At 42.7% G+C, this 26,320-nt stretch overlaps 1 protein-coding gene across 5 annotated transcripts; it reads left to right on the top strand.

The window, feature by feature from the left end:
* The first annotated feature begins 1,672 nt into the window (after positions 1-1,672).
* Positions 1,673-24,365, top strand: CCNH (cyclin H). 5 transcript variants are annotated; one of them, XM_045020972.1, is made up of 10 exons: positions 1,673-2,068; positions 2,450-2,572; positions 5,263-5,336; positions 5,636-5,846; positions 6,902-7,065; positions 10,728-10,798; positions 12,808-12,919; positions 13,784-13,844; positions 18,163-18,239; positions 20,774-21,113. In XM_045020972.1, the coding sequence occupies exons 1-9, from the start codon at positions 1,952-1,954 to the stop codon at positions 18,214-18,216; spliced, it is 987 nt and encodes a 328-aa protein (XP_044876907.1). In that variant the 5' UTR covers positions 1,673-1,951; the 3' UTR covers positions 18,217-18,239; positions 20,774-21,113. The 5 variants fall into 5 exon arrangements, with proteins under 5 accessions (XP_044876907.1, XP_044876906.1, XP_044876905.1 ...); XM_045020971.1 differs by having other exon boundaries at positions 20,687-21,113; XM_045020970.1 differs by lacking the exon at positions 20,774-21,113 and adding an exon at positions 21,864-24,364 and having other exon boundaries at positions 1,674-2,068.
* The last annotated feature ends 1,955 nt before the right edge of the window (positions 24,366-26,320 follow it).

Genomic DNA, 26,320 nt, shown 5'->3' with positions numbered 1-26,320 from the left:
GCAGGGCAGAGCAGAAGCAGCACATGGAGCTAGGGTCACTGCTTCCCAGGAGCCGGGTAGGGAGCCTGCCCCAGCTCCACCAACCCTGCCCCCGAGCACCCAGGGTACCCCCCAGGCTGCCCTCTCGAGCCTCCTCCCCCACCCCCAAAGTTTTAGTCAGGGGTGAAAAGTTTTGACACTTTGTGGCAAGCACTGGGTTGGGGAGCAGTGGTTGTAATTGAGAGAAAGAACACTACCAAAGAAGTGTCTCTAACGGTATGTCTACATGGCAGTTACACTTCCATGGCTGGTCCATGTCAGCTGACTTGGGTTCACAGGCTGCAGGGATGTAAAACTAGCATAGACGTTCAAGCTCAGGCTCTGGGACCCTCCCCCCTCATGAGGTCCCAGAGTTCAGGCTTGACCCTGAGCCTGAATGTCTACACCACAGTTTTACAGCCAGGCCCGTCAAGGCTGAATCCCCACTCTGTCACTCTGAGTGCAGAAGGAGGAGGCACCGCAAGGATTCTAAAAATTAATACTTGCCACTCCAGGCTTATATTACACTTCCAAGGTTACAGCTTTTCTCTGACCTTGGCTTGGTTAATGCTGCTACCACCCAAATGCAAACAAAAAACAAACAAACAAAACCCACACCCTTTTGAACCCAGGAAGGAGCACTTGGGGTTACCCCACAGGGAGGAATTCCCAAGCCCTTTTATTCTCCCCCGCGGAAGACCTGTAACAGAAAACAAAGGAAATTAGCTGTAGCTACCGGCTAATCAAACAACATACACAAGCCTCTTAGGACACCAAAAATCCAATACTGTTATTAAAAAAGGGAAATTTTATTAAAAACAAAAAGAAAGAAAATACATCTGGAACTTAGACTTTTGCTAGTTTTTAAAAGAGCAATTCCAAAAATTAAGCATCCAAAATAGCTTTCTTGGGGGGTTCAGCTTAAAGGTTACAAGCAAACAAAACCTTCTGGGGTTAGCACAGAGAAGATTCACAAGCCTTAAAAAATAAACAGAAATAAACCTGATTGCATCTAATTTACTTCCATAATTTTTACTCACCCAGCGGCGCTTCGGGTCTTCAGCGGCACTTTGGCAGCGGGTCCTTCACTCGCTCTGGGTCTTTGGCAGCACTTCGGCGGCGGGTCCTTCAGTGCCGCGGAAGACTGGAAGTGAAGACCTGGAGTACCACTGGGTGAGTCATCCCTGCCAGGGCCCCGACGAAACTATGTGAATCAGGCCTTGCACTTCCTAAAGCCAGCCCTGTTTTGAGACTCCCCAGCAGCATGCCAGGTGGGCTACTGCAGAGCTGCAGCTGTGTGGGAAGAATTTTACTGGCATTTGTAATTTTCTGGAACTCCCTTTAGTCAAACACTTAAAAAAAAAGCCAGAAGTTATTTCTATTTTCTGCCCTGCTTGGGTAGTACTTAGAGGCTGCAATCAGAATCTTTGTGCTAGGCACTGTACAGACAGGAAGACTGTCTAAGGGCCATTATAAGAGCAGTTTATGCAATCAGAGCTCTTAGCATGGATGCCTGCACCTGGGGGCTCTAGGCTGGGAGACGGTGCCACACCCACACCAAGAGCGGTTCTGACTGCAGGGCTAGAGTTTGACCTCTAAGCTGTAAAGACTACAACTCCCAGCATGCAGTGCTCGCTCACTGCCGGCTGGGAGGGGCCGCTTGCCTCCGGTTAGAGCACGGAACGCTGGGAACTACCATTTGCTGTGTCGCTGCACCTCCCGGGAATTGTAGTTTCCCTGGGGCCGCAGTGCAAGCTGGGACTGCAGAGCTCGGTGGGAGAAGAGTACGACGGGATCCGTAGTGCCGCGAGACATGCTGGGATATGTGGAATTTGGTTTACGCGCTGCGGGCGGGGCTTGACTTGAGATCGCTCCGAGTGTCCCCCTGGGGCTGGGGCGGACGGGCTCCGGGTGCCGGCTGGCCGCGGGCGGGATGTACCACAGCAGCACGCAGAGGCGGCACTGGACCTTCCGCAGCGAGGAGGAGCTGGCCCGCAGCCGGGCCGACGCCAACCGCAAGTTCCGCTGCAAAGCGGTGGCCTGCGGAAAGGTACCGACCGGCCCCGCCGCGTCCCTGCCCGGCCAGCGCCCGGGCTCGGGGTGGGGACGCCCTCGTCTGGCGGTGGAGGGGTCGGTCCCGGGGACACGCTAGCTGGGACCCGGGCGCGGGGAGCACCGTGACTGCAGCTGTCGGCGAGTCCCGGGTGCTCGGCGCGGCTCCCCCGGCCGCGAAGGGGGCAGCGCGCTGGCCGGCAACAGCGGGTATGGGCGAGGCCCGGGAGTGTCCCCGGCCTCCCGCCGCCCCTCCTGAGGCGGCCTGTGTTGCTGTGGCCGGCGCACGGAGGAGGGCAGAGGACGGGGTCCGAAGCAGCTGCCGATCCCTCGCTGCCGGATCCGGCCCCGCGGTGAAATTGCTCGTGTTCTCCCGCAGGCTCGGCAGAGCGACTCGCTGCTTCTGGAGCCCCGGGAGGAGTTGGCAATCTGTAAATATTATGAGAGGAAACTGCTGGATTTCTGCTCCGTGTTCAAACCTGCCATGCCCAGATCCGTGGTGGTGAGTTGTGTACAATTGATCGGTCTGCCGAAGAGAAAGGTAGGGACGTAGCTTTTCCTTTGCAGACTGCCCCTCTCTTGAGACACCCACATCTCCAGCACTGTGGGGGCACTTGCCCCATCTTCCCACATGTTCAGTTTGTGGAGAATAAAAGGACTTGATCCTTACAGCCGCCAAAGGAGCAGGAGGCGGAGTGCCCGTGGGGCCCTTGACACGTCCCTCATTGTTTTTTTTAGGCGTGTGTATTGCAAGCTGTGTGTGTGTCCTTCTGTTTGAACTGTGGGAGGGTTTTTTCCTTGTTTAGTGTCTGACTTGATTGGCATCATGGATACAGCTATTAGAAAGAATAATCCAGAATCAATAATTTTTTTTATTTTATTGATTGATTGCTTTTTAATGGGAGTTGCAGCGGGCCAGCAAAGTCTCTGGCAGGTTTTTAATCTGCTCTTGCTCAGGTTGACTGTCTCCTGGGGAAAAAGTGATCTGTCTAGTAGAGAGGGAAACTTACACCGCACTGAACCAGTTTTAGTGTATCTAGCTTTAGGGCACCTCTTTATATTCTTAGATTATTGTATGTAAATAGCTAGGTTTCATCCTACAAAACCAAAGTTTGACAATAGAAATTAATTCAAGAATGAAAGAAAAAAACTCTAAATCTGAATTTCTTTGTAATTTTGGGCTTGACACACTTTATTATATCACACACTTGTGCTAAGTGTGACACAGGTAAACCCCTGTAGGGTTTATTCTAGAAACGTAGTTGTGGGTTTTTTTGTTTTTATTTTTGTTTTTTAAGCATATCTTCTCCAACATCCAGGGCACTGCTTCTCAAACGATAGGCTGAAGCTTTTCATGATTCATAGATGAAATATTCTGAAACTAAACAGTGGGGGATAGAGGTTTTAGGGGAAAGGAGGCTCATGAGAAAATTGTAGGCTTACACAAGGGATTCAGTGGTACGAAAGGTACTTCTTAGTTTAGAATTAATGACATGTTTTCTAGAATGATTGCTGTCCACCTGCCTAAATTTGGAGAAATCTGAACTTCTTCTTACAAATTAACATTTTAGCTAAGCATGTAAAGAAAAATGGGATAGCAATAGAAACATGGAGTAAATAGGGAACAAAAATACTGGATTGCATGTCAGTGTGTTCTATCAAGATGCTGATGTGAAATGGTTAGAGAGGACTAATGTTCCAATGGTTAAGGAGGTATCTTGAGCTTTGGGAGATCTGGGTTCAGTTCACTGTTCTGCCACAGACTTCCTATGTGACCCTGGGCAAGTCACTTAGGTCTAGGTCCACAAAGAGATTAAGGCACCGAAGTCCAAAATTAGATGCCTCTGACATTTACAAAACTCGTGTTCAGCTGCTGCCTGATCCTTTAGGTGTCCAGTGACCCAAGATGCCAAAGTTTCTGTCAGTATGCATGTGCAGAACTATCGTGATGCATTGAGCAGCTTTCCACCTTAAGTTTGCTCCCAGTTCTGATGAAATTCTTAATCTAGGTGTTTCTAGGTTTACCTGTTGGGCCCAATTTTCTCAGAGCAGGCCTAATCAGCGGAAAAGAGCAAAGGATAAGACTTTTAGGAGTGGGAGGGTGTATGTATGTCCTAGTAGCCAAGTGGTTGTGGCACTCCCCCAGGATGTTGGAGATTTGCCTGATTTGTAGCAGGAACTTGAACGTAGGCTTCCTGCATTCCAGGTGAATGTCCTAACCACTAGGCTTTTAGGTCTTCTACAGGAGAAGTTAAGAGAAGCCTATCCCAGAAGTTGTTCCATTCTGTATAAATGACACATTTTTTAGACCTGAACCCACTCTCCCACATCATAGGGGAGTGTCCTAACCACCAGTCAAATGTTGTTGGTTTTTTTTTCTTCTCTGATCTAATTAATATTTATTTATACAAAGTGGAACAGCTTCAACAGGAGAGCTTACTCCATTCTAGCAAATAGCCTGGTGGTTAGGGCACTTCCCTGTGAGATGGAAGACCTGGCTTCAAATCCCTGTTCAAAACAGGCATTCCCTGAGGCTATTGACTACAGTGGTTGGGGGGCCTGCTGTATGTGACATTGTCTTTTGTGAGAGAGCGCTGACCTGGTTTAGGAGCCTAGCTCCGGGGGAGGGTTCATGGCTGTGACTCTTAGGCACCTATCTCAGCTCATGTCCCATTGAGGGGAGGGACTTAGCTCCTGCCCTTTGCCTCAGTATTTTCCACTGACTAGCTTAGATTGCTCACCACTCAGCTTGCTGGCTTGTAAGGATTCTTTTCTTAGGTGCCTGACTCTCCCATGCATTTTATGGGGAGCCTAGGCACCTTATTCAGGGCTGAGGATTCCACTGACCACTAGATTGCTTATGTGTTAAGTATTGCCATGCCTTTAGGTCCTTTTGTGGATCTAGCTCTCTGTGCCTCAGTTCCATGTGTGTACTTACACACCCTATTTATTTTTGTGTGGGTAGGGTGCAAGGTGTAACGATACCTTGCAGGGTTATTGACGATAAAGGTGGGGAGCTGCTGGTTTTATGGTGAATGGGGGTGGGTGCAGATAAGTACCTTAGATAGATAGTCTTGCCCCATGGAGTGTTGAAATGTCTTTTTAAATGTGTACATTGTGTGTGTTGAATATTACCTATGTGCTGTTTGTGCTGTTTTGCTCAAGTGGCCCTTACTGACTCTTTATATTTAGGGAACAGCTACTATGTACTTCAAACGTTTTTACCTCAATAACTCAGTGATGGAGTATCACCCTCGAATAATAATGTGAGTAATCGGGACACTTTGAATTTTACTTTTAATGTTTATCAATATTGTCATATCAAGTAACTTATGAAAGCTCGAGGACATTAAAGAGCCTGGACTTCTACCTGTTTTGTATAAAACCAGAATCTGAATAATGAATTTTCGTCACTTTCCCTTTGGGAATAGGTTATTGTATTCTTCAAAACACCTCTTGCTTTCAAAAAAGGAAAATAAAGACTCTGAACCAGAATGTCTGTGTATGTTAACAGCATGATGCGTGCCACAGAACTAAATTATGTTTATTATGCTTCCTTTCCAAGGTTAACATGTGCATTCTTGGCATGCAAAGTAGATGAATTTAATGTGTCCAGTGCACAGTTTGTTGGTAACCTTCGAGAGAACCCTCCAGGTCAGGAGAAGGCTCTTGAACAGATCTTGGAATATGAATTACTACTTATTCAGCAGCTGAACTTCCATCTTATAGTGCACAACCCTTATAGACCATTTGAGGGATTTTTAATTGATTTGAAGGTAATTACTGTTTTTCTCCTCCCTGTACCATTAAAAACTTGGTACTAAGGTAGGTATTTATTAATATTCTTTAAAATGCTAACTTCATTTTATAATACCATATTTGTTAATATTTCAAAGTATTGTGGGGATTGCCTGGGGGCCCATTTTGTAGTGGATCAAATATGTGGAGGTTATATGGCTGCTAGTATTTTGGACAAAAACTTGGTCAGGTGTGTGTGACTCTTGAATTGAAGGACCACAGTATTACTGACCCTAATTTTTTTTTTTTTTAAAACAAGTTAGAACAGCGATTGTCAAACTGTGGGTCGTGACCCTATTTTAATGGGGTCACCAAGGCTGGCATTAGACTTGCTGGTGCCCAGAGCCGAAACCCAAGCCCCACTACCCAGTGTTGGGTCTGAAGCCCAAGGGCTTCAGCCCTGAGTGGCAGGGCTCAGGTTACAGGCCCTCCCATTCGGGGCGGTGGGGCTCAGGCTTTGGCTTTGGGCCCACTGCCCAGGGCTGCGGGCTCGGGAAGACTCAGGTCTCAGTCACACTTCCTGGGGTCATGTAGTAGTTCTTGTTGTCAGAAGGGAGTGGCAGTGCAGTGCAGTGCAGTGAAGTTTGAAAACCTCTGAGTTAGAATATGCTAGAATGGGGCAGGAGGGAAAGCTCTTTATGACGATCTGTTAACCAGAAGCAGTCTTCATGTTGCAGTATTCAGTATACAATAAGTTAGCGTGTGTGTGAGAAATCTCATGAGTCATACACCGAACTTGCATTCATCTTTTGTCATTCTCTAATGTAAAATGTATCCTAGAAAGTCTTGGATTTATACTGTAATAAGTGGGAACACATCTGAATTGAAACATCTCTGCTTTATATGTGGTCACTAAACATTTCAGGATAGTTTTTAGAATAAGATACCCTCTTAAATTTTGCTTTTCAAAATGCCCTTTTGAATCATATGTCACAAACTTTCATACAGAAGAATAGGAACAGTTTTACACTGAGATCGTGTATCAATAAGATTAAAAGACAACAGAAGTAATAGCTGAATATTTATTTTCTAGACTCGTTATCCATTGCTGGAGAATCCTGAGGTCTTGAGGAAAACAGCTGATGACTTTCTCACCCGAGTAGCTCTGACAGATGCCTACCTTCTGTTTACACCTTCACAAATAGCTCTCACTGCCATCTTATCTAGTGCTTCCAGGGCAGGAATTAATATGGAAAGGTAGACTTTAATTTTTGTTGTTGTTGTTGCACAGGTATGGCTTAAATGACTGATTTTGCCGTGGGAATTAATTTGTTCCAGGTGCTAGATATCTTTATACAGATGTATACCTATGTGTTTGACTCATAGGGAAGAGAGAGTCTCTGAAACGAGGCACTTAAACTGTCTGCTTCAAATGGTGAAGTATCACTATTTATTTATTTTTTCTTCTGTTGTTGGAAACAGAATGTTGCACTAGATAAGAAATAGGTGTCTGGTCTTTAATATTCCTCTGAGTTTTTGCTTCCTCCAATCGTATGTCATGTGGCCCCATTAAAGCACTACAGACTTTCAGCCTGATCCTGAAGGGGCTGAGCATTCTTGATTCTCATTGGCTTCGGTGAGAACCGAAGGTTCTCTTAGGCAGTAGCAGCAGCTAAAACTTACAAGAGCTCTAACCATTGCCTCTGGCTAGTATTTCTGTTCCATATACTTGGAAACAGACTAGAGAAAAGTGGTTACGGGTATGTCTACACTGCAGTAAAACAGCTGCAGCTGGCTGTTTCAGTTGCATGGCTGCAAAATTGCTGTCTAGATGGTCGATCTAGAGCCTGGGCTCTGGGACTTAAATTTTAGAGCCCTGTGACTGTGAGCTAGAGTCAGTTGACATGGGCTAGCTACGCAGGGCCGGCTTTAGCCCGATTCCCCTGAATTGGGCCCCGTGCCTAAGAGGGCCGCGCGCCCTAAAGAAGAGTACCTAACTTAGGCACCTTTTTAATTTTTACTCACCCGGCGGCATGCCGGGTCTTCAGCGGCGGGTCCTTCACTCACTCCGGGACTTCGGCGGTGGGTCCTTTAGTGCCACAGAAGACCTGGAGTGCCGCCGGGGCCCCGTCAAAACTATTTATATCGTGCCCCGCACTTCCTAAAGCCGGCCCTGGAGCTACTGGCATTTCATTGCAGTGTAGACATACTTTAAGAGCTTTAAAGTAGTGGCATTGTTTTGCTGATCAATTTCCAATTAAACTGACAGTGGTGCTCTAGTTGGCAGAAGCTCCCTTGTTGATTTCCATGATATGTTAAAAGGGGGAGTTTCCAAACATTACATATAAACTTAAAGATTTGGCAAGTTTTGAAATGTCAGGTGGTAAACTTTAATGGAGGGGGAGGGGGGATATTTTTTTAAAATATCTATTAAATGGGCACTTATTTATAGATCTTCTAATAAATTTGGCTACACTGGCAATTTTCTTTGTCTTATGCCTTCAGAGCGCCCGAGTATAGGGTTATGTCATAACTTCATACCTGGATTGTGACTACATTACTGTAATAGCTGCAGGTCGGGACCACTGAAGCTCAGAATGCAGAATGGCTTTCACTATACCCCATCTTTGATCACGCATAACTTCCAAAAGTTTCATTCTTTGGACTGTCCATGTTTGAATTCTGTCTTAAAGTGAATCTCTTGTTTTAAGTTTGAACAAAAAGCAGTTTGAGGAAGAGGAGAATGATGTGGGAGGGGAAAAGTAACGTCCCCTCCCAACCAACGTATAGGTATGGTTTTCTTATGCAAACTGATGTGTTTTCCCAGGAACCACAAAAATGTTCAAATGTTTCCATTTGATAAGCATGATGTATCCCAGTTTCATGGCCTACAGTAATATTGCGCAGGGCTAGGAGGTCCTGAATTCTATTGCAATGTCTCTTCCATTGCCTGGCCTTGATTTTCTGCATGTCATCAGATCACTGTTGTGGTAGAGCTATAACTTATTCTCTTTTAGAAGATTGCTTCAAATCTCAATTTAGTTATACCACCTCTAGAATGGGGTTATAATGCCTACCCACCATTTCTGTAGGTGCAGTCTTATGTAATTGCAAAATATTATTGTAGTCCAATAGCACTGGAACTGCTGTAAGTCTTTCCTCTCTACACTAAATTGCTTCCTGCTTCATTGGTAAATAACTATATTTTGGGTTTTACCTGAATTTTAAGCTAATTGAAACTCTGTTTAAATTCACCTTGTGAGCCCTGTGTTTACATAATATTTATTTACAAGTGCTCTAACTTCTGTCCAGAGACAGTTTTAAGAGAAACAAATTGTAGGTTAGAAACTAAATTCCAAAGAGTAACGTCCAGCGAATTGGTAGTATGAATGGTACTCATGTGGATTTCATTGTCAGTACAACTGATCTATGCTTTTACTTTCATATATTCCAGAGCCTGTCTCTATTTTTGAAGTGTTTTGTTGGACGTTCGAGCATAAACTGTCATTTGATCTGGGACAAAAATGTTATTTTAAAGTGAAAAAAGTTCATGTGTTGTTCATTCTGAGCTATTTTACAACTTGCCAAACAGAAGCAGATTAAGTTTCAGACTCCTATGTTATTGCAGTGGTTCCCAAACTTTAATAGCCTGTGAACCCCTTTGACTAACATGTCAAGTCTCGCGAACCCCCTCCTAAAAATGAATATTTACAGGGTTTTTCTCCTTTACCTAAGTATAAAATATAAAAGCAGTGATCTTGGAAATATAAAATTTGTTTTTATGACATGCTTATTACACACTATTTAGTGTTGTTTATTTATCATTACAGTATTTTATTACATTAGGAAAACGGCAACACTCTTCAAAGATCTCACTTCCGTAGCTTCTATCACTTTGAATAAGCCTGTTATAAGACAAGGCTCCTATGTTTCATCAAGGAGTATCAGATATGAAACAGCAGGAAGGGATTTAAGAAGCCAACTCAGAGTTCCTCCTATGCAAGCATTCAAGTTTTGAGCAGTCCAGGCAAACAGTGCGTGTTACAACAAAGCTTAAACTTGTTCTTCATAATTATTTTAAAAACAATACTAGCTGCCTATTTAATTTTAAAAACAGCACAAAAATATTCACCTCCTTTTCCGTTTCTTATGAGGAGTCTTGAAGTTTAAATCTCCTCAGTGTGATAGATATGCTTGCTTTGATCCTCTTAGCTCTTGGAAGTCCAGGGGCTGCTGGTCTGTGCTGCCCGGGGTCCCTAGGGACAGCTCTGTCCACCATTCAGGAATTTTTTCCTGAGAACCCCCTGTAATATTTCGCGAACCCCCAGGGGTTCACGAACCCCAGTTTGGGAACCACTGCATTATTGGAACAATAGTATTCGCTATTGCCAATAATACCATTGTTATTGTCACAGTACAAATGCATATATAAACACTACACTTCAAGAATGGATAAGTAGATAAGCTGAATGTTTCTCTTTAAGTGATCAGCAATGAAATAGTGACTTTAAAAAACAAACAATCAAAATAGACTTGTGTCAATACCCCAGTGAGATAAAAGGACACACTTCAGCCGCTTGTCTACAAATTTGAGAAAATGATTTAGTTTACTTGGAGTTTATTTTGCAACATTAAAGGTGATGATGATGATGATGATTATTTTTTAGTAGCAGTTCAATTTTTAAACCCATCTGCCTCTCTTAATGGTGTTAGATTTAGCTATTTATGCAAGGGAAAAATATTTTACTATAGAAAGCAAGTTTGTTCAGTCATGTTGCTAACATCAAAAAGCTCTAACAGTCAGAACTTGACTGTTTGTCATTTACGTTAATAACAATAGTGCAGCTATGAAGAATATGTTGAATTAATCATTTACTGTAGTAACTCTAGAATTCCACATTTTTCTTACTTTTTTGTAGCTATTTATCCGAGTGTCTTGCACTGAAAGAAAACAGAACATCTCTGTCCCAGTTACTAGATGGAATGAAATGTAAGTAAATGTGCTGAGAAGTGTGCATTTTTTCCCAAACTAAATATTTAAGAGGTGGCTTTGAAGCTTGTACATAGTAAACACAAAACTGCGTATGTAGCTGTGTTTCTTAAGACACAGCCTACACCAGACACACAATATATCACTCTTCCTCACTTCAAAATTGTTGCAAGCTTAATAGAAAAAAAGTCACAAAATGAACTAGTTAGCAGCTTAAAAAATAAAAATTGAAACCTAGTTTTCTATACAAAAAACGAAATTAAAATAAGCCTAGTAATGATGCACTGAGCCTCAATATATTTATCTGTAACAAGGTCTTGGGGATTGACCACACTCTTGAAAAGTGAGAGCATTACTTTTGATATCTGCTGCTGTTGCTACTTGTGAATTTGGGTGAAATATTTTCTTGGTTGCTGTTAACTTAGAAGAAATGGAAGCAATTTGCTTTTACTCATATTTCAAGTTTGCAGAAACCTGCGGATTACTACTTGTGCCACTAGAGGGTACATTTTCTAAGCTAAATAACTTTTAAAAGTTTAATGGTAACCTGTAAAGGTTTCATCTTTTAAGATTCCTCTTGCTTCCTTTTATTATCTGCTTTGTGATATATAAAAAAGGCTTGAAAGGGATTTTAAGCATTTTTTTTCTGTTTGTCTTTGTCTTAGAAACATCAAAAATGTCAGATTCAGTTTTGCTACAGAATGCATTGCATGCTTTGATGCATATTGTTAGCTGTCACACCTTAATAGAAAGGGGGTGGGGGGTGTATGTTGAATCCTTAATAAAGACTTTTTCTCCAAAATGTTAGTCATTGAAGTTAAGTATTAAAAACAGTCAAAAGATTTCAGTTGCTGAACTTTCAATTTTGTGGCCCTTTTGAGACTGTTATTTCACAAGTGTTTTCCAGACTAGATATTTCTAATGTAAAAAAATGATGTGAATGAACCTCTTTTCCCTCTCCTTTATTTTTATTATTTATAAATAAAAATAAAGGAGCGGGAAAGGAGGTTCATTCACATCATTTTTTATATAAAATCACTCTCTCCCTCCAGCCATCATATATTTTCATGGGAAACTTGCCTTTAGACTAGGACACAAGAAAAAAATATATTTAAAAAAGCAAACATACTAGTGGTACAGAAAACTGGTAATGGTAAAAAATAAGTCCGTTTTCTCTTATGCTTGCTGAAAAATGATGAATTTAGTGTATTTTAACAAGATTGAGACTAATCTTTCTTTTTAAGGCTTGATATACAGTGCGGAAAGTAAAAAATATCAACCTTTCCTGACACTTTCTAGTACAGTAATGCTAGCTCTGCATTATCACGTGGCCTTGAGGAAATCCAGAATCATGATGAATACTAGTTTCAGTGTAGTTCTTTGCTCTGAGCTTACACTGTATCTTGACACTACTTAGAATAAATCTTCTGACGTAAAGTGACAGTTAAGACTCTTACACATGTAATCTTGGGTTCTCTAAAATTTAAGAGTATTTTCTGGTTTTCTAAGATGAGATTTTGTTCACGAAGCCATTTGAAAGAAGTCTTCATTTTTGTTCTTCAAATACCTATTATTTGCTTTGACAAATAAAAGGATTTTATCTGGTAAACTTTCGATCTAATTAAAATGATCTGTAGTGCAGTGCATGTACTATTGCAGCTTCTAGATATCTGTTGAAAAGCTAGCTTTGATCCCTTCATTAGATTACAAAAGCAAGAGGTGATGGCCCTATTGAAGGGACCGTCAAATTGTGCCACCAAATTCTTTATAAACTGTTTTGATTTGACTAGATCTTTCCAAAATAGAAATGTGGTTTGAATCATATCTTGTGCTTAGTCCAATAGACTAGACTCTCTTCAGTGTACTAAGTCAGGGCTGTGAGGCAGGGGCTCTTGAGTTCTAATCATGGCTATGCCACTGAGTCTTGGAATAATTTACAAGAATGTTGTGAGAATTAATTTATTGCAACTAATTCATTACTTTGAAAACTTGTGGTCTTACCTCTATAGGCATGAAAAATCTCATAAAGAAGTATGAACCACCTCGGCCTGAGGAGGTTGCCGCTCTAAAGCAGAAGTTAGAGAAATGTCACAGCTCAGAACTTGCTCTTAATGCAAATGTGTAAGTAGAGATTTGGAGCATTAAGGAGTTTTGACTCTTTCCGCTTTCCTACACGCCCAGTTGGAATTATCACTTTCTGCAGTGATATGCTAGCTTTTATAAAATGTTAATTTTTTTTGCACTGTACAATATATTCAGATAAAAATGAGAATTGGTTTAATTTATTAGACTGAATATCATACTTGTTTGTAAAATAAAATGTTTAATGTACAAAACAGTATCACTAACAGTTGCTAAAGTAGGGACTCCAGGGTTCATTCCCCTTTCTGGCCACTGACTTACCATGGGACCTGAAGCAAATTACCTTTATGTGCCATTTAACCTATCTAAAAATGGTTATTAACAGTTGCCTAAAAGGGTGTAGTTAACATTCAGCTGCTTCGGAGGCTAGGGGGAGAGCAGCATGGCCAGAAGCGGAGAGATTCTGGCCCTGCCTCTTCCCTTCTGGCTCTGCTGCCTCTCCTTGCTGCCTCTGTTGCGGGAAGGGGCTGTGTCCCACCTCTCCCTTTCTATACCTGTTCATAAGCCGACCCCCTTCTCTGGTGCTTCCCTTTTTTACTGAAAAAATTCGGCTTATGAACAAGTATATACGGTATGCCTTTTTCTTGCAAACGTCTTTTTGTGCAGATTGTTAAACTACACTATTCCACGAAAGATCTAAGACTTTGCTTTTAGGTAGCAAAGTGAAGTGGCAAGAAACTTCCAGCATTAGTGAAACTCTCAGTGCATTTTTGTTTTCAAGAAATGTACAACAGAGATTGAATTTAAAAATGCTAAGGGTAAGGAAGAAAAAGAGGCTAGTATTAGAGTTGAACTTTCTCTCAAATGACTAAATATCTTGTATTTTTCTTTGTGGGGGGTTAGAAAGAAGAGGAAGGGCTATGAAGATGATGAATATATTACAAAAAAATCTAAAATGGATGAGGTTAGTAGACATGTTGCAGAAGCACTGTTCATATTTTCTCTAACAAATTTTATCATTCTTGTTAGTGAATACTGTTAAAATATGTTCTGGAAATTGTTTCAGGTAGTGAACATTTCACAAGCCAAGCAGTTCAAAAATGGCTATTTAGTATCTGGATGTTTTTACAGTAACAGTAAAAACATGCCTCCTAATTTCTTATACATTCTAGCTTATTTCCATCACAACTTCTTATAGAAAGGGTTTGTGGCTATGAGGAATCTCTGTGATCTAAGTTAAAGTGGTCAGTCTGAGAAGGGCTTGACATGGCTTTGTTGGCCACAGGGAGTTGGTGTACTGCTCTTCAACATCTCGCTCCTTTCATTGTATTATGTTACCCCTTGTTTTTTGCTAGCCTGTGCCCTGAGGAGTTAGACCAAACTCTGGCAAGAATTCTGGTTTGGTAAAATTTTAATTTTATTTCTTCTTTGGATTTCTGTCTCAAATTTAACTGAACAATGCAGTTGAAGAACTACTTTATTCATATATACAGTTTCAACCCAATAGGATGGAGTAGTTTAATAAACAGCTTTACTGTTGGTTCTAATTGCAGTAATTTGTGAGAAGCCAAGTACTGTTTTTCACTCTTAGGAAATCAGCTAATTTTCAGATTAGATGGTATCTGGAAACTAGCTTCTGAAAATTAGGATGAAGCAGTGGGGAAGCAGACTGAAACTGGACTGGCTTCACCTAGAAGCTGTACCAATTTTTTTTTTCTGGTCAGTATTGCTGACATTTTCTGTCCCCAAGATGGGAGCCAACACAAAGTAGTTAAGTTACTTAGGAATTCAGTCAAGAAAGTGGGTAGAAAAGAGTGTTGAATGAATGAAGTTCTAGTGGCTTGGAGTGCAGAAGGAAAGCAAGGACATATTAAAGGCTAGCTTGTACTACCCTCATTCTTGCCATTTTTTTGCAAATTAGGAGTGAGGTAGGGATTTGGGTTTGTTATGGTAGCACTAAGGAACTACCATATGGGAAAGTAATAGCAGAATGGAGGTAATTGGTCGTTACAAATGGGAGTTGTAGAATATATTCAGGGTAGGACCTTAGGAGGGTGTAAACCCTATGGGATAATGCTGCCCCATGCTAACAGATGGGGAAATCACTGCTCTTACTGGATTCTTGTAAGATATAAAGGTTAGAAGGTGGAGTGTACTCTGCTTTCACAGCAGTGAAAGGCTTAATTGGCTAGATTAAGTGGAATTGAAGTCTGTCATGGTTGCAAATTTAAAGCCTGTTGGGTGAGGTTGACAGTCAAAGTTGTATCCTATAACTAAAATACAGGGCTCTCTGGTGATATCTGCACATAAACTGCTACAGCAGCACACCTACAGTGCTGCAGCTGCACTGCTGTAGCAGTTCAAATGTAGACACTTGCTACAGTGATGGGGAAAGGTTCTCCCATTGCTGTAGTTAATCCCCCTCCCTGAAAGGTAGGAGGGGAGGGATAGCTCAGTGGTTTGAGCATTGGCCTGCTAAACCCAGGGTTGTGAGTTCAATCCTTGAGGGGGCCATTTAGGGATTTGGGGATTGGTCCTGCTTTGAGCAGGGGGTTGGACTAGATGATCTCCTGAGGTCCCTTCCAACCCTAATAATCTATGATTCTGTGAAAGGTGGTAGCTAGGTCAACAGAAAAATTCTTCCATTGACTTAGTGCTGTCTGTGTCAGGAGTTATGTGGTCTTAAGGGATGTAGTGTTTTTTTGTTTTTGTTTTTTTACACTCCTGAGTGATATAACTGGGTCTACCTACATTTTTAGTGTAGACCTGGCCTCTGTTTCATATAGTTATTGACTCATAATGGAAGTTAAGGTGTCTTACCATATTTCATAAACTTGAGCTGTCACTAGTTGTGTATTAATTTGAGAATTGCTGAAATTAGCCCATGATTTTAAAAAGTGAATGATTTTTAGCATCCTAGCAAGACACCTTAGAGGGGCCTGGCTCTTGCTGAGCACCCACCTGTTGAAGGCAAGATGTCTCTAGTGGGGCTTCCAAAATTGCCAAACACTCCTGATGATCTTGGCCTTAATTTTCTAACAATATTCCTATACTAAAAACTGCAGAAATGTGTATATTTTAAAAAAGGATCTATTCCATAATGTTACTTGTTCAAAACTTGTTTTATGGAACAATGGCTCTTGGTAAAATTAAGCTTTGGTGTCTTGTCTGTTTTTCACATGTGAAATTTTCTTGAACAAAAGATGAGACAAATAGGCAAAACAAAATATGAATTAACCAGATAGCTAAAAACCACACTCTTTCTCTGTACCTCAGTTTAAAACCACATCTTCAAGAAAACAGAGGAAATTACTACCAGAAATCACATTGATTCTTTTTTCAGAACCATATAAGCTTATTGCTATGCTGTAACCACTAACTGATGGTAAATCTTTAAAGTGGGTCAAGTTTACTTTTTTGTTTAAATCATAATGTACCCTAGAATACTGATAGCCACCAAGCCTTCAGGTCTAGGGAGGTGGTGCTTTGAGTGATTGTCCACATGTATTCCATTACTGGTGTGCATGTGCCTCATGCACGTGGACAGATTTTATTTTATTTATTTATTTATTTGGCCAGCAGTGTCTGTTGGGGCCATGCCTCTGTGCTGGATGACCCACTTCTAAAAAGACAGAGGTGCTAGCAAGTTCTTTCAGATGGATTTGAATATCTTTACGTGTACTAGTTCCTGAATCACTGGTAGTGGTCGCAGTGCATGAAAGATCCAGGCAGCAAGGACCCCAAAAATAACTTTCAAGAGACATTTTAAAAAAAAATTAAGAGTAATTTTTCTTCTCAAATCAAGTATGCACTTGTGCATTGTAAATTACTAGGTGTTCTTGTCAGAGTAATTGGGACGAAGTGTTGTAATTTATTGGAAAACCCCCTCAACACAAGGATGAAGTGAAGTCCATTGTATCTGAGGGGAAATTGGTAACTTGTACATTGTTGTAGGTGCCATTATGTGTGTTGGACACTGCAGGCGATTCAATGGCCTCGTCCATTGCTGTGAACAGGGATTCATGGTTACAGTCTTTAGAAATCCTTAAGTCCAGGCAATTGAGGACCTCCTATTTGAAAGTTGTGACCTCTTTAATGCAAGAACTAATGAAGCCCTGCATTCTTTGAAAGATTCAAGAGCCACTCTCCATTCCTTAGTTTACATGCCAGTGTTCAGGAGAAAGCAGGCTAGGTCACAATACTACTCCAGACAAAAGACATGTTGTTAGTCCACAAAGATCAGAGGAGCTGCAGAGAAAGAAGCAGAGGTTCAAATGCAGAAAACCCTCTGCTGCCTTCTCATCTACTGCACTGCCTGCATCAACCTCGACTTGCTGATTGCCATACAGAGTTTCTGGAGAATCAGTACCCTTCCTTCATTTTTTGAGCCCTAGAATCTATTACACTTAGTGCTGGGTCTTGGAGGTCATAAGCGTGGGGTGGTATTCCATTTAATTTTCCAGTTCCTTCCAATCCTCCACTTTTTCGCATCCCTCTTCAGGGACCCCTCATGAGATTCTGCTAAAGCGAGACGTGTACTCTCTTCTAAATCACAGAGCAGTAGAAGAAGTGTCCTTGGAGTTCAGAAGGAAGATGTCTTACTCCCATTTTTTCCCTAATTCTGAAGAAGTAGGGCTAGTGTCTAATTCTAGGTTTGAGCTGCCTCAACAAGTTCATCCATTGTTTCAAAGTCAGGATGGCAAACCCATGTCTCTATAATCCATTCATTAGATCCAAGACAGGTTTGTAGCTCTTGACTTACAAGATGTATATTTTCATGTATCAATTCACTTGCCACACAAAGATCTCATAGTCCAAGTGGGAGCATCTCACTACCAGTATCGTCCTTCCCTTTGGTCTCTCAGCAGCACAAAGGGTATTCAAATGCTTGGCAGTCATGGCAGCTCACCTGAGGCAGCAAGGGATCCAGGTATAGCCTTACCCTGATGACTAGCTAATTCTAGGATGATCACTGCAACAGGTGAACAATTCTGTCTTTTTATCACACTGGGATTCAGGATCAGCAAAGTCCCAGTCATGGTTGCCAACCCAAAGAATAGATTGCACAGGGCCTGTGTTAGATTACAGATCATCAAGACCTTACAGCAAGAGAGGATCCAGACCATAGTGGACCTCACCCACCATTTGTAGGCTCACCTACAGCCATCTTTGAGTGTGCCACAGACTCTTGGGTCATGTGGCTTCCTGCACTTGTTATACAGAATGCCAGACTCCATTTATGTTCCTTGCAAGCCTGTTTGAAATCTGTATCTACCCAACAGACATTGCCAAGGCATGAGGATGCAGGTTCTCTGGGAAGAACTCTCCATTATTAAGTTGGGGGAAGGACACTTTCCAGGTATGCAAAGGAATACTGTTTTCTCCACTTCTGCCTAGGAAAGTGCTGGCAACAGATGCCTCTGTTAGGATGCAGAGCTCACCTAGAGCACCTACAAAACTAAGCCTTCTGAAATCCCAAAGAGACTCCCCTTCATGAGCATTCTAGAGCTCATAGCTATTCATCTGTGTTCAGTATTTCTTCTTGTGTTACATAAACTAACAGACCAGGTGATGATGGACACGCATCAGTGTTTTGTCAACAGACAGAGTGAGAAGCTATTCAGGGCTAGAGCTGTTGTATTGATCGTCAAAGCAGTAGCTCTCTAACCAGGCTTGCAGAATGTCTGACCTAACAGACCACCACCTCAGCGAGTAATTAGCATACTAGCATGAATGGACTAATTTTATTCTGTAGAATCTTCTGTAGGTAGTGGATACCAGTCAGTAGACCTGTCTACTATAAACCAGAACAAATGCCAAACATTTGGCTCAGTGTGGGGATGTAAGGGGGTTTGAGCCCAAACTCCCGGTCAGATGCTTTTCTTATCTCATGGACTCTAGGGATAATGGAATCTGTGGATAGTCCCCCTCTAACACTGAGTCTAAACAGAACAGTAATGATCATGTGTAACCCCAGTTTGGCCCAGGCAGTTCTGATATGTGCACCTAATAAACGGATAATCTGGGCCTCCGATAACATTACCTGTCTCACCTGATATGATCCTAGAATGGAGGTTGCATCCTCCATCTGATAATGTGCATGCTGGCTTAACTGCCCTGAAGCTAGCTGTTCATCAATATATTCTAAACTTCAGCTGCAGAGCTGAAAAGACTATGCAGCCCAATGGAGGAGGAAATTGGGCAGGCCAACACTACCCATCTCTCAAAATAGAAGATACTGGGGCTTCTATCCCTAAAGCAGTCATGGCAATCTACTGCTGAACATAGCTTTATGGAGCTGATACTCTCTGCATGTCTTCCTATTCAGGGTTACACCATTCTCCTCTGTCCCCTACTAGATCAGGTCAGACTAGATGATCAGTGATCTCTTCTGGCATTACTAAGGAATCTAGATTTTTCAGTGTTCTCATTCATGGTTTTCCACCCAGTGTGAATTCTCCCTTCTTCCTAGCATGTTAATCTAATTTTAGCAGGGTTAATAGCAGCTCCTTTTGAGCACTCAGCAACTTGCCCTATACTGTCTGAAAATAGCTTTTTTAGAAGCTATAACATCAGCTCACTGGGCTCGTCCACCCTATGTGGTGCTCTACAAAGACACTGATCCTCAGGCCTTAGCAAAAATCTCAATTTCATTTAAATTTGATGCTTTATCTGCCACTTTTTTCCACACTACTCCAACCACAGGAAAGCTAAACTGCACATCCTTGACAGTAGCGAGGTCTCTTTCATATTACCTTGACAGAACAAAATCTTTAGGGCAGGGGTGGGCAAACTTTTTGGCCTGAGGGCCACATTGGAGTTGCAAAACTGTATGGAAGGCTGGGTTGGGAAGACTGTGCCTCCCCAAAGAGTCTGGCCCCCACCCCCATCCAACCTCTCCCACTTCCCACCCCTTGACTGCGCTCCCTCAGAACTCCTGACCCATCTGACCCCCCCACTCCCTGTCCCCTAACTGCCCCCTCCTGGGACCCCAACCCCCCCGCTCCCAGTCCCCTGACTGCTCTGACCCCCTATCCACACCCCTGCCTCTTGACAGGCCCCCTGGGACTCCACACCTATCCAACCCTGTCCCCTGACTGCCCCCCAAACCTCCGCCCCATCCAACTGCTCCCCGCCCCTTATCCAACACCCCGGCCTCCTTACCATGCCACTCGGAGCAGCACGTCTGGCAGCCGTGCCACCTGGTCAGCCAGACATGCTGCTGCGCTGCTCGGCAGGAACACGCAACCCCACCACCCAGAGCGTTGGTGGCATGGCAGCGGGGGAGAGGCTGGGGGCTAGCCTCCCCGGCCCACAGGCCGTAGTTTGCGCACATCTGCTTTAGGGGCTCCTTGATACAGATAGGGTGATAGTCTTTTGGGTGGATATTGCCTGACCTAATGGGCATTTAATTATATTGTATCGTGCTCTGAGTTAGCTAGATTAGGTCCATCAATGCAGCTTAGAGTCTATTCCACCTGGGCTCAGGAATCTTCTGCAGCTTTTCTTGGAGAGCATAACAATTTCAAAACTTGCAGAGCAGCTATGTTTTGATCAGTATATGTTTTCACCCAGTGTTACTTGAGAACTCAGTATCTGATGCCTGTTTTACTAGAGCCATCCTGCAATTGTTATTTAATTAGGATTTCTAGCACCCACCTCTGACTGAGGTTGCTGCTTGCTAGTCACTATAAGTGGAATACATGTGGACAATAACTCTCAGAAAGGTTACATACATTTACAGTAATTCTTAAAGGTGTTGTCCACAAGGATTCTACAGCCTGCCTTCCTTTCCTGATTCTACAGTCCTAGATGGAGTCCTGGTCAAGTTGGATTCTGAATTGGCAAAGGAACGGGGAAAGTTTGAGTCCATTCTGCCTTTTATGTCCTTAGTGAGGGAGAGAGAGGATATCCAGGGTACAGGGACAGTCCCAATGGACACTGTTGGCCAAAATAATCTGATCTCAGGAGTATGCATACACATGTGGACACCACCAAAAAAAACAATTACTGTTGGGGTAAGTATCCATTCTTCCTTTGCTGTACTTCTAGATATAGTACTATTCACATACCGTGTTGTACAGAATATGAATACTAACAAAAGTAGCCGCTGTTGAGTGTGTAAAACTGTAGTCTCGACAATGTAGTTCTACACAGTGACAAGACTGAGTTACACCTTTTTCTGATGTTGTGGAGATGGTTCAGTATCTTAAAAGGATATATATTGTCTTAACAAAACCCTTTGTGTTAAAAGTACGTTTTCACTTCATTCTTGTGATGCAACAGTTAATGTAGGCCATCTAGTCATTGCTTTGTTTATATTTAAACATCAAATTACTATTCCATGTGCTTTGAGAGGTATCATACAACTACTCCTGTAGTATTTGGAGTCTTTATAGTAGAGCATATACAGTAAAAGCTTTGGCATTTACCATGTTGGGGGATTGGGAGATGCCAGGAAGTAAAATTCCAGTTAAGAGGGAGGGAGCTTAAGTGCAGGAGGGGACTTGGGGCAGGATCTGGGCAGTGAGATGTCCCCACTGCTCCTAGGCAGAGCTGGCTCCGCAGCTCCCATTGTCCAGGAACCTCACCTAGTGGGAGCGACGCCTGCGGGCAGAGGCAGCGCACAGAACAGTCTAGCCATGCATCTGCCTAGGAACAGAAGGGACATCTTCTGGGATCCGCCCAAGGCAAGTACTGCCCTGATCCAGCACCCCAAACTCCCTCCCAGAGCCTGTGCCCCAAGCCCCTTGTGGCCATTCCTCCACCTAGGAGTAGCAGGAACATGTTGCCCCTTGTGGGCAGTCATGGGGAGCCTGGTATGGAGCCTGCTGGCCTTGTGTCAACTGGCCTATAAATTGGACTTTCAGTGATCAGAAATACTAGTTTAGAGAGCTTTCTAGTGATAACACTGCTTTTACTGTACTGTGTATGCTTGTAATAAAGATATTCAACTTGATTCTTTCGTCTCAATTATTTTTAGGAAGAATGGACTGATGATGATCTTGTAGATTCACTGTAATTTTAAGAAGATGGCACCTGGCAGAACTTTGAGAACTACTTGTTATCCACCTCCTGCATCATGTTGGATTCTCATTTGTAAAAACTTTCTCTAGCTAACAACTTATGGCAGGTTCCCAGTTTGTCATGGGATACAGAAGAACTGCCTCTTTATAAAAATTTGATTTGTATTTTATTTAAATATGATTAGTCACAAACATGATTTTCTATACATTTGTTTTGGAAAGAGAGAGCATTCTAGAATCAGACATGCACTTTCCTGAAGAGAGATTTTCATGTCTGACTCTTAATCTTGCTTGACCTGTTAATGCATTAACACTTGATGGCAAGTGGGTGATGAAGTATATACTATGTCATTTCTGATTGGCAGCATTACCCATCAGTTTTTCAGGATCACTAGAAAATCAAAAGTGTACCTCAGTGATGTGCAAGAAACACCTGTAAAGTGAGGGGAGCTGGGCCAATGTCATAAGCTGCCTACAGGTGCACATAGAAGCCAAGCTGTAGTGCTTTGAAATATGGTGGGGGAGGCTAAAGTGTAGCTGACATGTACCAGGACTAGCCTAGTTTTGTGAAGTCAAATTAGCACAGCTACAGGGCACCCTGTACTTTAGACCTCCTTTGTCCCTCTCAAGTGCACTGTTCAGATGAGAGGTTTAGCTTCCTTCACCTTGTGGAAGAGGAAGGAGGTGAAAGTCATGCCATTCAACAGCTCTGGGTACCTGTAGCCTAAATGTATCTGGCACCTGTAAGACCTTTTCCTCCTATGACCAGCAGCTGAAACATCCTTGTACAGGGGGAGAAAATACCAAAGAAAACCCAGCACAGTAGCCTTTAACTTCAGAAAGGGGAACTACACAAAAATGAGGCAGCTAGTTATACAGAAATTAAAAGAGAGTCACAAGAGTGAAATGCCTTCAAGCTTCATGGGAAATTTTTTAAAACACCATCATGGAGGCTCAACCTATATGTATACCCTAATAATAATAATACAGGCCAGAGAACCAAAAAACCATCACTAAACAGAAAAAGAGGCAATAAGAGATAAAAAAATAATCCTTTAAAAACTCAGTCAAATCGTACTAAGGAAAATAGAAAGGAGCATAAACTCTGACAAGTTAAGTGTAAAGCTATAATTATGCCAAAAAAGAACTTGAAGAGCAACTAGTGAGACACAAAAATTAACAGCTAATTTTTTTTTAAAAGTACAACAGAATCAGGAAAAATTGCTTAACAATCCTTGCATCCACTGGACGATTGAGGCGCTAAAGGAGCACGTAAGGAAGACATAGGCTTTTGTGGAGAATCTAAATGAATTCTTTGTATTGGTCTACACTGCACTAAATGTGAGGGAGATTCCCACACCTAAGCTATTCTTATTAGGTGACAAATCTGAGGAACTATCACAGACTGAGGTTTCAATAGCTGAGGGTATTGGAACAAACCAATATATTAATGAGTAATAAGTCACCAGGACCAGACTGTATTTACCCAAGAATTCACCAGGAGCTTCAACATCAAAATGAAGACTTACTCACTGGTATGTAACCTATCCCTTAAATTAGCCTCTGTACCATATGACTGGAAGATAGCAATGTGATGCCTATTTTTAAAAAGGGCTCCAGAAGTGATCTTGGCAATTATAGGCCAGTAATCCTAACTTCAGTACCAGGCAAACTGGTTGAAACTATAAGAACAGAGTAATCAGAGACATAGTTGAACACGATATGTTGGGGAGAGTCAATATGGCTTTTGTAAAGGGAAATCATGCCTCACTAATCTATTAGAATTCTTTGAGGGGTCCAATAAGCATGTGGACAAGTGTGAAACAGTGAATATAGTATACTTGGACCTTTAGAAAGCCTTTAATGAGGTCCCAAACCAAAGGTTCTGCAGCAAAGTAGGGAGACATGGGATAAAAGGGAAGATCCTCTCATAGATTACTAACTGGTTAGGATAGGAAACACAGGATAAGAATAAATGGCCAGGTTTCACAGTGAGAGGTAAACAGCAGGGCCCTCAAGGATCTGTACTGGGACCAGTACTGTTCCAACATATTCATCAATGATCTGGAAAAAGCAGTAAACAGTGAGGAGGCAAAGTCTTCAGATGATTCAAAATCACTCAAGATAGTTAAGACCAAAGCTGACTGCAAACAGCTACAGAGGAATCTCACAACTGGGGAGCAAAATGGCAGACAAAATCCAGTGTTGATAAATGCAAGGTAATGAACATTAGAAAACAATCCCAACTATCAATACAAAATGACAAGGTTTAAATTAGCTGTTACTACTCAAGAAAGATCTTGAATTCACTGTGGATAGTACTCTGAAAACATCTGCTCAGTGCTAATGAGACAAAATATTATGCCTCTATCAGGGATGGGCAATAATTTTCATTGGGGGGGGAGAGGCACTCCATGAATTTGGCATCATTGGCCACACATTTCTACTATATTAATGGAGAAGGTGCAGGGTCTAGGAGGGAGCTCTGGGCTCAGGCAGGGATTGGGGTGCAGTGCAGGAGGGGGTTCTGACCTGGGGGAGGGGGTTGGAGAGTGGGAGGGGGTGCAGGCTCTGCCTAGGAGGCGCTTACCACAGGTGGCTACCGGTTGGCAGCGCAGCAGGGTGCTCAGGCAGGCTGCATACATGCCATGGCCCCACGCCACTCCTGGAAGTGGCCAGCTGTGAGCACCATGGCACATCTCTGCGTGCCCCTAGGAGGGGAGGGGGGCAGCGGGTTTCCATGCGCTGCCCACGCCTGCAAGCACCGCTCCTGTGAGGACAGTGCTGGAGGCAGTGTGCAGAGCTGCCTCCCTGCCCGGGGCGCACAGAGACATGCCAGCAGCAGGAGGCCACAGCAGGCAAGCAGCCTGCCTGAGCACCCCGCTATGGTGTGGGACTTTTAGCAGCCTAGAGATTGCAAGGGGGCAGCCGGAGAGCCAAGCAGGCTGGACAGAAATGTTAGATGGGCTGGATCTGGCCCGCTGGCCGTATTTTGCCCATTCTTGCTCTATATGAATCCGTGGTACACCCACACCTTGAATACTCTGTGCAGTTCTGGCTGCCCCATGTCAAAAAGGATACATTAGAATTGGAAAAAGTACAAAGAAGGGCAATAAAAAAAGATTAGGGGTATGGAATAGCTTCTGTATGAGGAGAGATTAAAAAGACTGGGATTGTTCATTTTAGAAAAGAAATGAGTGAGGGGAGATATGATAGAAGTCTATAAAATCATGAATGGTGTGAAGAAAGTGAATAAAGAAGTGTTGTTTACTCCTTCACATAACACAAGAACCACCCAAAGCAGTTAATAGGCAGCAGGTTTAAAACAAATATAAGGAAGTTCTTCACACAACACATGGTCAACCTGTGGAACTCATTGCAGAGATGTTGTGAAGGACAAAAGTATAACTGGGTTCAAAAAGAATTAGATAAGTTCATGGAGGATAGGTCCATCAATGACTATTAGCCAAGACTATCAGGGACACAACCCCATGTTCTTGGCGTCACTAAAGCTCTGACTGCCAGATGTGACTAGGTGACAGGGATGGATCACTTGATAAACTGCCTTGTTGTGTTCATTTCCTCTGAAGCATTTGGCACTGGACACAGTCAGAAGACAGGGTACTGGGCTAGATGGACCATCAGTCTGACTCAGTATGGCCATTCTTATGTTCAAACAGGTAAACTGTGGTGCACCTGATTAACAACACCACAACTCCCTCATTCTCTGCACAAGTAAAACGCACTGCAACACACTGCAATCTTTTTGAAGTTGGAGTTGTAGGTTCTTATGGCAGATGACTTCCAAAATAGGCCACTAGCTACCTGTAGAGACACCAAATCCATGTCTATGGATTTGCACCCTGTCAGAATCTAGACTGTTACCCAGCTCTTTCCCCTTTACATCCTTCACTAACTCCTCCCTCAACTATCCATCTGTCTCCCTTTCCTGTTGTTACCTCAAAAATCTGTAACAGATACATAAGACTAAGGTTCAGACCCAGATTAATATCTCTATCACTTTTTAAAACCCATAAGGCAAGTAAAAACAACCCAGTGTAAAGACAGATTTACTAAGATTTATTAAAATTAAACAAATTAACGAAGGCAACAGCATAATAGCTCAGAGGTTTGACCCAAAAGGGCATAAAGCCCGGCTCCCTTATACCCTTGGCAAGCTATGGGAACTCCTTTACTTGCAGGAGATGACTTTCACTAGCAACTCAGATGGAAAGGCAGACAGCTGGTTGTGACTGCAGACTACTGCAGCGGTTGCTGGATTCTGGACCTGTAACTGCCTTAGATGGGATGACAGGAGGGACACGGACTGAAGGTGGATCAGGATACCCCGCAATGGTCTTCAGATAAGTATGTCGTGAAGACTCTTGCCTCTCGATATGCACACAGTAGAACT

The sequence above is a fragment of the Mauremys mutica genome, chromosome 6, assembly GCF_020497125.1.
Source record: "Mauremys mutica isolate MM-2020 ecotype Southern chromosome 6, ASM2049712v1, whole genome shotgun sequence".
In the NCBI taxonomy this organism is placed as follows: Eukaryota; Metazoa; Chordata; order Testudines; family Geoemydidae; genus Mauremys; species Mauremys mutica.
The sequence above is the reverse complement of the archived record's forward strand: the minus strand, read 5'-3'. Positions and strand labels throughout refer to the sequence as shown.